The 12,425-nt window shown below is 34.3% G+C and overlaps 1 protein-coding gene across 2 annotated transcripts in view; it reads right to left on the bottom strand.

The window, feature by feature from the left end:
• Positions 1-1,213: 1,213 nt before the first annotated feature.
• Positions 1,214-12,425, bottom strand: part of CNTN1 (contactin 1) — a 290,007-nt gene continuing 278,795 nt past the window's right edge. For both annotated transcript variants that reach the window (XM_081821497.1, XM_081821495.1), the window contains 2 exons: positions 10,185-10,334; positions 1,214-1,329 (listed from right to left, as the gene is read on the bottom strand). In XM_081821497.1, the coding sequence (XP_081677623.1) occupies positions 1,229-1,329; positions 10,185-10,334 (251 nt within the window). In that variant the 3' untranslated portion in view covers positions 1,214-1,228. The remainder of the gene's footprint in view (positions 1,330-10,184; positions 10,335-12,425) is intronic.

The raw sequence follows: 12,425 nt of genomic DNA, 5'->3' as shown, positions 1-12,425 counted from the left end.
GTCTTTCTGTGACCCCGAGGGTCCTGAGACCACACTGTCCCACGAGGGTTCCACCCCCCGCTTAGCCACCGGAGTGACGTCCCTCAGCGGAGCAGACTTCTAAAAGTTCCGATTTTGTGCTCTGCTGCTCTATCACTTGCCAGAAGCGGCGGACGGAGGCCCCCTCCCCCGCCATCTATCCTCCCGAATATCACCTCGGATTCACTTGTCTGCACGTCCTACCTTCCAGAAAGTGGTTGCTTTTCTGTTCAGAGAGTTGTTGCTATTCTTTTCTTCGATCTTCTTTTGAGTTCGTAGGTGTTCAGAATGGTTTAATCCCTATCTAGCTGAATTCCTGGGACTGGATGAAATTTAGGTCTCCTACTCCTCCACCATCTTGCTCCTCCCCCCCCTTTGTAATTTTCTTTTAAAAAATAAAATTCATTAAAATCTTTAAAAAAAAAAAAAAAGAGGGCGCCTGGGTGGCTCAGTCGTTAAGCGCCTACCTTCGGCTCAGGTCATGATCCCAGCGTTCTGGGATCAAGCCCCACATCGGGCTCCCCGCTCGGCGGGAAGCCTGCCTCTCCCCCCTCCACTCCCCCTGCCTGTGCTCCTCTCTCACTGTGTCTCTCTCTGTCAAATAAATAAATAAAATCTTTAAAAAAATAAAAAATAAAAAATAAATAAAAAATAAAATTCACATTTTACTTAAAATACATTGTAAAAAATTTGTTTCACCAAAAATAATACCAATGATTTTTATATTATTCCTATATAAGCCACAAAATTCCTACTTTTCTCCAGGTGATTCTTATAAATCAAGAAAAGGTAGTAGATATGGTAATGCAAAGAAAACAAATAGATAGCCAGTGTCCTTGGCTTCTGATTCTATCTTGACCATCAATAAAAGCGGTCAGTGTACACTCACTAGAAAGCTTTTGACTTAGTTAAGATATAAATCAACAAATGAATGTAAATAACAACATATGTGGAATAAGAGTGGATTACTTTCCATTTAAACTTCAATTTCTCTTTATACTCACTTAATGGAGAAAAATATCTACATTGAAACCTCTGGTGAACTCACAGTTTCTTCTACTTGTTGATAATTTCCTTAATTGTCTATTAGAATTTTTCTTAGTATATTTAAACAAAACAAAACAAAAACAATTCACCTTGGGCAATGTCTTTTGTTTCAGTTTATTTCAGGAAACAAAATGGATTTGAGATTAAGTGTAAGTAAAGCAGCCTATAATATATACAACTTATTAATACTTACCACCCATGTTATGGTCAGCTCTCTGTTGCTCCCCCCTCCACCTCCTACATCTGAAGGAGCCACATTCGGTGCTAAAACAAACAAACAAATGAAGCAATGAAAAATTAGGTTATGTAATTTTTTTCTGGTTCTAGAGTTCTTATTCACTACAAAAACCATGAATTTTTTCTTTCACTGGGAAAGACAAGCTGTACACATGATCCGCTCAATTATAACAACAATGCCTCATAGTAACTGTAATATGTATATAATGTATTTTACTCCCAAGACAAACATTGATTCGGTGCCATAGGGAAGTGTGGGTTTTCTTCAGTAATGGGTAACAAAGCAAATTTGCCCTCCCCCCACACACATCTTTTTTTTTTTTCCCTTTGTCCTTTCATTTAATATGATTTTGAAAGATTAGATCCACTTTGTTGGGAAAATATTTCACAGCTTTTACTTTTCAACACTATGACCTTCTAATAATTTACTGTTGTGGTATTAATTTTATGCTTTAACCTATAAATAACTGTTAAAGAGTGCCTGTCCACTAACATTGGATAATGTTACCCCAAAATATCTGGAAATATTAGAAATCTAATATTGTTCCTGGTACTCTCACTTCCAGTTCCTAAATCTCTTCTAGAATTTTGCCCCATCAGGGATGCCAACACTCCCACACTCCTATCTTCTCTATCATCCTTCAGTTTTCAGTTATTCTATTGGATTCTACTCTGCAGTCTATCTTTAAAAATTATCTGTAATATTGCCTTCCACTTACCCTCCATGCCATCAAACACTTTCCTGTCACTGAACAGCAAAGAAGAACTGGTATATGGCTATTTTTTGTACTTCACTCTATAACTACTTTTTAACAACCCATAATCTGTTTTCTACTTCTTTATATTACTGAAATCACTCTCTCAAAAATCACACAGTTGCTTCTAACTGCCAAGTCCAATGGCCTCTTCTTTGTTTTTCTCCAAGTTATTCTCTCTCCCTGAAAGTCCTTCAGGATAGTCACTATATCTTATCAGATTTGCATCCTGTATCTTACAGTATGCTGTGTCTTATTGGATTTGCATCTAACTGGAGTTGTACCAATAGATAAACATAGTTTGTCCTGCACTGGAGGCACTTAGAGATCAGCTACTCAGCTATACGGATGGTGTGTGTTTTTACATACAACTGTTTTGGCTCAGTCTGAGATATCACTCCCAGATCTGTTAACATTTTAAAGAACATATGAAAGATGAGTTATTCCTTGATTCCCCAGATCTTTCCCAATAGGAAATAGCCATGCCTTCCTCAGAGTGCTCAAAGCAATGCATCCATTTACTAAGCTGCAGAACCCAACAAATAATTGTGATTCAAAGATAAATACTTCACAACCTCCCCTATGTTAACCTAGTAATTTCTTTGTTGCATAAGGTACATTAATTGCACAGAAACAAAAAAACATGCATGGTTTTCTTTATGTCTATAAACCATATGATGATTTCCATTTCCGATTAAGAGTTAATATGAATTTGAGAGATTTTATTTTACTATTCAACTGTTGCCACATAAGTGTCAGAAATAAAAATTGAGTGCACAGAGGTGTTAAAAGATAATTGTAGCACTTTAGATAAAATACATATTGAAGGCTGGATATTAAAATAACTCTTGGAAACCCTTTAAACCCCATAACTCATATTCTGAAGTTAAAACTCTACATGCTACAAGAAACAAGAAACAAAGAACATGCTGTTTTATAATCAATGAATAAATCAAATTTTGTGCGTTTAACTCTAAGTACAAGTATTTTGGTCACAGGCAAATAATTTAAAAAAATAAGTAGAATAATTTATTACACTGTAATTTGTTGAATCAAATATTGCTTTCATCAGGTCAAGTATTATTTGCCAAAACATTTCACTGTTATCCTTTTCATTATAATCAATATTAGCCTCTTTATTTAGAACAGAGCTAAAAATGGAATATGTTTATGTTAGATTGAATTTTTTTCCATTTCATAATGTTTATTTTAAGCTCTTTTAACATGCTTCAATAAGTCGAGACTGACTTGCTCTTCAAAGATTATTCACTGAGCTCATAATGCTAAAATAAAAGGCAATAATGAAGGTACTGTACCTCTTAATAGAGTGTTTTGTATCTTAGGCTAATTATTGACTTAATGTCCTCCATTTAGCTTTGAATGTTCAGTTGTAGCTTTGACAGTTATGGGACTTTTTTTCACAGGTGGAATTGAAATATAACCTACATATCTGACAAGAATCTGAGCACCTAGATGCTCTATATTTGCATTCAGCCTTGTATGAACAGGAAGACTTGGGCAAATCATGATTCCTTTCAGGGAAATAAATCACTCTAAGCACAAGGCAGCTTATTCAACTTTTGGATCCAAAGTAATTTAACAGTGAACAAACTAAACTTTCTTTTAACTATAAATCATTTAAAAGATTTTAATAAATTATTTAGGAAAAATACAAAATTATTGAATTAATCATGAATAAACAATATTTAACTGTGAAAGGTTAAAAATAGTGAGTTTTTATATTTATCCTTCTGCCATGAGTTCAGTCTAAGTGATTCCCTAATGAGGTTTAGAAGAGTGCTTCTGTATTTCAATCACAGAACTAAAAATTATTTAAAAAGAAAATTAAGCCAACGTCACGATTATTCTTTCAGTTTATAAAAACAAAGCCAATTTTACTTTTAGATTTGAAAGCTTAGGTAATTTGCATATAAGTACCTATTTGAGCTTTGGATTTTTATTTAACAGTATAGAAATGGGTTTACAACAAATCCTAAACTGTGAATATCATGGAGTATTTGAAGACAGGCCCCTGACCCAAAATAAACTGTTCACTACTTAGTTCTTGTTAATTATTACTTAACTTGTAGAGCCATTTTTACAGAAATAAAGTTACCATGAATGTAACTTTCCATTTTAATTTGCATCAAAATTTCATTGTGATTTAAAACCAAATTTTTAGGAAGAGATTCAAATGGTTATAAATGTAATGCTCTAGAATCTAGAATACCAAAGGAATTGAAGTATAGATTAACATCTTAGATCTGCTTTTATTCTATTTTTAAATATATATTCTTTCTGATTAGCTGTTAGCAAAATCAAATGAACTGCATAATACTTGGATATTCAAATGAGAGGAGTTGTTTGTAACCCTTATGATCTCCTGTTCTGCTGGTGGAACAGATTGCTAACATTCCTGATGCATCTACCATGTTAAACTGATGTTCTTTCCATAGTAGGTAAAAACAATACAGGGTCCGAGATAGTTCATAAAAATATTAATGTCTTAGGCTCTTATCAAGCTGAAATTGGAGGCCTGTTTATTAATCTAGGCTTTGATCTTAAACAGGAATTTTAAACGGGTGGTAGAGTAAATCTGTTAACTGCTCAACAGAATGATAATCTAAGAATAAGTCATCTGAGGAAATGCTGACAGAAAAGACTGCTACAAACTGAAGTAATCATAATGCACAGTAGAATTATTATGAAGAACTCAAACCAAACACACACTATTTGTTTAAATTAAGGAAAAGAATTAAAACTTCCTAGTGTCTCCCTCTCAGTGTATTAAAAACAAAAGCATCTAAGGCACATGTGAAATTTATTTTCAAATAAAACAAATTACAATTGATAATGGGTTCTTCTAAATCACAGTGTGCAAATATCACTGTGGCTTTGATAGCTGCTTCTCTTTTCATCCTCCTCTATTAACTTCCAATTGCCAGAGCCACCGTATTACCCTTCTTGTTCCTCCCTTTTCCTTCTACAAATAATTTTGTAGCCACTGAAGATCACAACATAAATGGAATCTGATTCCAGGCCTAAAGATGCATTTTCTTTAATACAGCAACTGTAAATATGTACAACCAGTTTTAATTCAATGTGTTAAATATCCCTAATTTGTGAAAGTTTGCTGAATGAATGAAGAAGCCCAGCTTAATAAAAGACTCATCTAGAACATAGAAATGATTTTTACGTACCACACCTAACTGGATACTCATATCAGCACTTTGAAATAAGTATACAGAGAAGTAGCTTTATCCTCTTTTGACAGGTGAAGCAAATGAATCCCAAAAGAAGTTACTTAGCTAGCCAGGTCACACTGTTCACATGTAGAGAAGCCATAGCTTTAACACAGGCCTCCTCATGGCTGAAAAATCTATACTTTTTGCTACTTTTAAAAAAGATTTATCTCTTTTATTACTAATGATAGCAACTAAATTTAACAGTACCTTGCTAGCTACAAAATATGCTCTTAGCACCATTTCTCACCTTTATCAAATATAATTTAAAAAATTAAAAATAAAACTAAATAAAAGAGCAGAATAGCTTCATTAGAAAGGAAATTAAAACTCTATACAAAGGATGAAAGTGCCGATTCTTGTATCATTTTTTTTTCTCTTTTCCTTCTTAGGTTAAACCTGCATCAATAAATGCCAAAGCTTTCAAAACAAACCCAAATGCACCATTTTAGAATATCAACTCACCAAGTGCACCTGCAGATCCATTAGCTATGGGGGTATGTCTTATAATGACACATTACTTTGAAGGATGCTTTTGTTATCTCTTTCTTACAGTCAAAATTAAATGGGCTACAATGAATTACAAACACATCTTCTAATTCTTCATTTGGGACCATCCATTTTATAATGCACTTGTCTGAATCCAAAGAATATATGCAACTGTGCAATGAGATCTTAACATTAAGTAATTGGACAGATAAGGGCATGTGCTGCATTAGATAATGTTGTGTCTTTCAGTCAGCATAATGAGGTGCAGGGGCAACCTTTCCATCAAATGGGAACCAGGCTTTATCCCACATAACATATGCTGGCATCTCTTACAGAGTTGTTATAATGGTACATGACAAGACAAACATCCCCTTGTTTTGAAAAAGTATTTTTATTTTTTTGTAAGAATCAACAATGTAAGTGTCTAATTTTATGCATATTAAATTTTCAAAAAGCAGGATGAAAAGAAAAACAACATTTAGAGATATTCTGTTGAATTTTATTAGAGTAAATATATAAAATTCTTCCTCTAAGATGATTAGAAATTACATGAAATTACGATTCTCTAGGCTTATAAAAAAAATGGAAATATATTGCCAAATGAGGTGATCAATTACAGAGTAGACAATATTTTCTTATAAGCATATTAAAGTTTAAAATGAGAATTAGAAGAATCATAAATAAATTTTATTCAGCAAATATTATGCACTAGATAGTACTAACTACTCTCCTTACATTTTTTAATCATAAAAAATAATATCATAGAATAAATGATTTCCATTTAGAAATGAGAAAACTAAGGCTCAGAGAGGTTAAATAATCTGCCTCTAATCCAAGGTTTTAAATGATGGCACCAAAATTTTACTGAAATAGTGTTCTCAACTTCAATACAGTCCTTTTAGAAAGTGTTTTAGGAGCAGAGCTTTTAGAATTAGAAAGTCCTGGATTTGAATCCCAGCTCTGCTTCACATTAGCTAGGCTGTAATCTTAACTTCCTTGTCTGTAAAATTAGGGATAACAATACCAGTTTCATGAAGTTATTGTGGGAATTAAGTGGAGCAATGCAAATAGAAAGCTTAGCACTGTGTCATAATATATAGCAGGGGCTGAAATGCTGGTAGCTATAAAAGTTGATTAATATAAGACCCTACAATTTTTCTTATGAAAGATTAATGAATGTGTTAGAGGTTATGGGAGTTATTTTTTCACAATAGAAATGAATGAATCATCTCATTATATCACTAGAGGGCTGTACCTTGCATTGGGACCAAGACTGTTATCACTTTGTAGGTCTGTTTGTTTGTTTTGGCTCTGAAGGCTCTCAAAGGAAGTTACTTTCTAAGCACACTAGAGAATTCATTCATTTACAAAATACCATTGGAGCAAATACAACGTAAAAGGCAATGCTTAAGAAAGGTGATGCCAAAAATTTGTTGGTTGAAAGAAACAATCCAACAAAAAACAAGTTTTTCCCAGCATTTCTAAGGGTAAGAAGACCCTGAGGTTGAAAAGTCTTCACAGTTACATACAAACTGTTGGTGATAAGTATATCAAAAGGATCCTGATCTTCTAAATATGATATTAAATATAAATTATATTCATAGGCTGAGATTCAAAAATCAGATTGAATCTTTCTCTTATACACTTCTTGTTGTTATTCCTAAAAACATATTTAATCATTTCTACTTTGAGATTTAAAAAAAAAGATCTTGAAATAATTCTTTCCAGATGATCAAGCTATGTATACCAGATCAGTTACTTTCTGAGATTAAATAATTAAGATATTGTTTGTATCAGAATTCCTAGGAGAGGGGAAGGTCTACATCTATCACCAATGCCAGAGAAAGTATCCTCCCTCTCCTACGAAGAATTTTGTACTTCAAAAAATGTGTTCAGATTAAGTTTTAGATCTATATCATGTTAAGAAATAATGGAAAGTTAATCAAGCTCAATGAGACTTATTTATTTATTTTCTTTTTTAAAGATTTTATTTATTTATTTGAGAGTGAGAATGAGAGAGCATGAAAGGGGGAGGGTCAGAGGGAGAAGCAGACTCCCTGCCGAGCAAGGAGCCCGATGCGGGTCTCGATCCCGGGACTCCAGGATCATGACCTGAGCCGAAGGCAGTCGCTTAACCAACTGAGCCACCCAGGCGCCCCAAGCTCAATGAAATTTAAAAAGAGCCTATAGGGCGCCTGGGTGGCTCAGTCGGTTAAGCGTTGGACTTCGGTCGGCACTGGTAATGATCTCGAGTCCCACATTGGGCTCCCTGTTCTGCAGGGAGACTGATTCTCCCTCTGCCTCTCTCTCTCTCTGTGTCTCATGAATAAATGAATAAAATCTTTAAAAAATAAAAATAAAAAAGACCTATATTTCAGTTATAATTTTTTAACTGAAATAAGTTTACTGAGGCATAAATTTAATCATTTAATTTTATTTTTGCAATTTTATTTTGAAAATGAATACTTGTTAAATCAAGTGCAAGATCTCTCAGCATGAAATTATGTGGTTAAAACCACCAGTCAGATCACGCCCGTGTTCCTTTTTATTTTTGTCTTTCAAGAAAGGGCAACTGTGTTCAGTCCATCATACTGAAGTTTCTATTAAAAACATAAGTGGGGGCGCCTGGGTGGCGCAGTCGTTAAGTGTCTGCCTTTGGCTCAGACCCTCCCCCCTGGGATCCTGGGATTGAGTCCCGATTCGGGCTCCCTGCTGCCTGCTTCTCCCTCTCCCACTCCCTCTGCTTGTGTTCCCTCTCTCACTGTGTCTCTCTCTGTCAAATAAATAAATAAAAACTTAAAAAAAAAAAAAAAGTAAGTGGCTCTAGGGACTAATAATAAAAACCAAACACAAGAATCCTGGCTATCTGGTATCTGTGTTCTGTAAAGCTTCAACTTATATTACCTCCCTATCCTAATGAGATTCTATGAGGTGAGAAAAAAGTAACAGTTGTGTTTATTTCGTGGGTGGATATACCAAAACAAAACAAAAAAATATTATTTAGTCATATCTAGTTCCATAGTTAAGGATGAAATCTAAACTTCTACTAGAACACTAATAAACTTTTATATAAATAGGCATTTCGAGAGTCCTGCTTGAGATACCACTTGTAAGAGAGAAAGCTCAATATATGAGAAGTGTCAAACAGATCTGGATTTGAACTGAGTCTTGCAAGTAGTTACATTCACTCAACACTATTTACTGTCTGTGAGTCTACTGCCCATTAATAAGCATTGAATTGTATTACCTACTTTAAAATATTATTATAGGAATTAACTGAAATATGTGTGAATCAGTACTGTGATCAGTACTTCAGGGTTTATTTTCTCCCTTTATTACAGAATCATCATTTGTAACTGGTAAATAATGCAGTAAACCACATGGAAATTTAAGAGAGTTTATTGATGGCAGTTCTGTGAATAACTTGGCTTTAAAAACTAAGACATAGTTCATCATTCTATTTAGATGTTAGGCCAAGAAATTGAAGAAGCCAGAAATGTGGATTAGTGATATTAAGATATCATAGCAGAATTTTAACAGCAGTCTGTCATCCTTTTAAAATCTTTTCTTCCAAATAAAGCACTGAACTTTGGCAAGGCATAATAAAAATAAACTCAGAGATCCTACAAAACATTTTCTTTTTCGTAGACAAGGAATAATAAAAAAGAGCTATTATTAGAATCAGAACAATATTTTTGCCTGGTAATGCAGGGGAAAAGGAAAATAGAGCTGAGTACTTCTCCTACTAAAGACTATTTAAATGGACTTGGTATTTAGCATAAAAATGTGAATCTAAACTGGAAGAACATCCAAGGCTGAGCAGTGATAAAAGAGCATATTTAGAGTCCCACCTCATATTAAAAGAACACATTACAGCTATTACTCAGAAATGCTATAACTCCCCAAGTGGTATAGATCTGAGAAGTTCTCATCCCATTCTCTCTACTCCCTACTCAACTTATCCTCCCTGACCATAGCCCACGGCCACTCAGTTATAAACATCTTTGAGTGACATGCAAAATTGTGAACCTTCTAAATCCAGGATCTGCTTAATTAAGAATCTGCCTGGTTAAGATTCAGAATTTACATGAAAATTTATATTCTAAATACCAACTTCATTTTAGGGGTCCCTAGTGGAATATGTAGTGATTTCTATTTACCTCTTTCCTTATATTAATTATGTAAAAATATTCTTAAACTTCCTATTTCCTTTTTTTTTTTAAATTTTTGACTGTCTTGACACAGAGTACACACACCTGTGTGAAATACATATACACATTTTTTAGATGAATCACTTACCTCAGAGCATTATTTATTTTGAAATACATTCAGCTATATATTAAAGTGGCACTGTATTTATAAACCTTTTAAATTTTAAAAAGTTTCTTCAACATACCAGCACCATCTGTTTTAATTTTGTTTGATGGTATACTGGGTTCTCCTATACCCAAAGTATTGGTTGCTACCACACGAAATTCATACTCCATCCATGGGATTAAATCCACTGCTCTTGCTGCCTCCATATTTCCTTCAATGATTGGGGGATCTAAACAAAATGAATATTAAACAGAGAATATTAGTTGGATAACATCAATTTTATAATCCCCCATTTTTATTTTATTATTTTGAGAAAATGGCACATATTCCATTGAGTTGAAATAAAAATACAAACTAGAAATGACAAAATGTTAAGTTCAAGGGAGTAAGCAGAGAGATCATAAATAAATAATAAACTAGAAAAAGTGATATGCATATGAATCATCTATTTCATAAACCTAAGGTCAGAGAGTGAAATTCTACACTTCTATCAAGCTCCCAGGTCATGCTTTTGCTGCTAATCCCTGGGCTCCACCTTGAATAGCAAGAAGCTATATTCTCAAGGTAGAATCTAGAAAGACACTGAGGCAAGTGTATAATTGGGGCACTTAAAAATTTTATGGACTGCCACTGATGTTGCATATGGGTAGTGAATGATTTATTACTAGTGTACCTATATGTTTATACCCTTTTTTAGTTGGTTTTGTACACTTTTACCCAAATTATTTGGGGCAATGATAATAAATGTTATGATAGTTTATTAAGATTTATTAAGTACTTCTCATAATTCATGCTTCTAAGTAATAAAAAGATTACAAATTATGGGTAGGATATGATCCAAGATTGCTTATTGCATTGAGATATGATAAAACATACAACGAAGGCAGAACTATCCAGTATTTTAAGCTCTCTTAAAATATTTCCACGTGTTTTTAATAACTAATCTACACATACATATGCGTGTAAATACTTGTACATCACTTATTTGGAAAATTTTTTCCTTCAGGCTTGTCTATGACTCATCATCTCATTTAGGGAATTTTTTTCTGTCAATGCAGACCATGAATATCTAGCTTTTCAAGGTGCTGTACCCGTCTCCACAATAAATGCTAAGGGTCCTAGTGTCCAGTTTCTGCCTTTGAACAAAACAAAACAAAACATATTGAGTATTAACCTGATGGTTATTCTACCTGTGTGGCTCACACCATGCCATGCCTCACCCTACCACAATTTTAACTCTCCTGGACACAAATTTTGCCATCTTTTCTCTTATTTTGTTATGAACTTGTTCTCTACATTTGACATATATTTTTTACTTTCTGATTAAAAGTTAGGCTTTACCTTCTCATGTTTTGATTCTGCCTATTTCCTATTTTTTCCACCCTTCCCTCACACCAAATCAGAATTTGCCTTACTTCATATACCAAGGGACTTCTTTTAGGCAGTTGGGGGAAGGAAGGTGACGTTTTAGTTTGTAAAGGGCTCTTCGTAAAGAAAGGGGAAAAATACAGCTGGATGTTGTGACACTGGGTAGGGTGGTCCCTCTTCCCTTCTAGAGACCTTCAAATAATTTTGAGCCTCCTATGAGACGATAAGCTTTTATAATAATGGGTTGAATTGTGCCTACCAAAAAGTTTTATCTATGCCCAAATTACTAGAACCTGTGAATGCAACTTATTGGAAAAAATAGCTTTTGTATAAACTTCCAAGTTTAAGACTGGAATTATGTTAAGGATCTTGAGTTAAGATCATGCTGGATTATCTAGATGAGCCCTTAATCCAGTGACAAGTGTCCTTATAAGAGAAACACAGAGGGGAGAAATACGTAGAACAGGAAGCTGCAATGTGACCACAACACTTCAACTTCTGCCTCTGTGGTCACAAGCCAAGGAATATCTGGAGCCACCATAAGCTGGGAGAGGTAAGGAATGAATTGTTCCCTACAGCCTTTGGAGAGGGTGCAGACTTGCCAACATCTTGATTCTGGATTCTGGCCTCCAGAACTATGAGAGACTAAATTTCTGTTGTTTTAAGCAACCAACTTGTTACAGCAGCCCTAGGAAACTAATATAGGGTTTTAAAATCAGAAGTTGATGAAACTATTTATGAGTTTGTGATCTTATAAGTTTGGAGGCCTAAGTAAAAACATACAGTAGAAGGCTCAAGGAGGTAGTCCAAACTCTCCCCTCTTTCCTATGCTGCAAAATCCCAGCATCGTTTAAATGCCTGAAAAATGGAAATGTTGGAAGCACTCCAACAAGTCAAGCACTCTCTTGACAAGGGTATGGTATTCTCATGATGGTCAAGGCTACCCCAGGCT

This window comes from Leptonychotes weddellii, chromosome 5, assembly GCF_054177405.1.
Source record: "Leptonychotes weddellii isolate Sample4059 chromosome 5, ASM5417740v2, whole genome shotgun sequence".
In the NCBI taxonomy this organism is placed as follows: Eukaryota; Metazoa; Chordata; class Mammalia; order Carnivora; family Phocidae; genus Leptonychotes; species Leptonychotes weddellii.
This window is presented reverse-complemented; position numbering and strand designations above follow the sequence as displayed.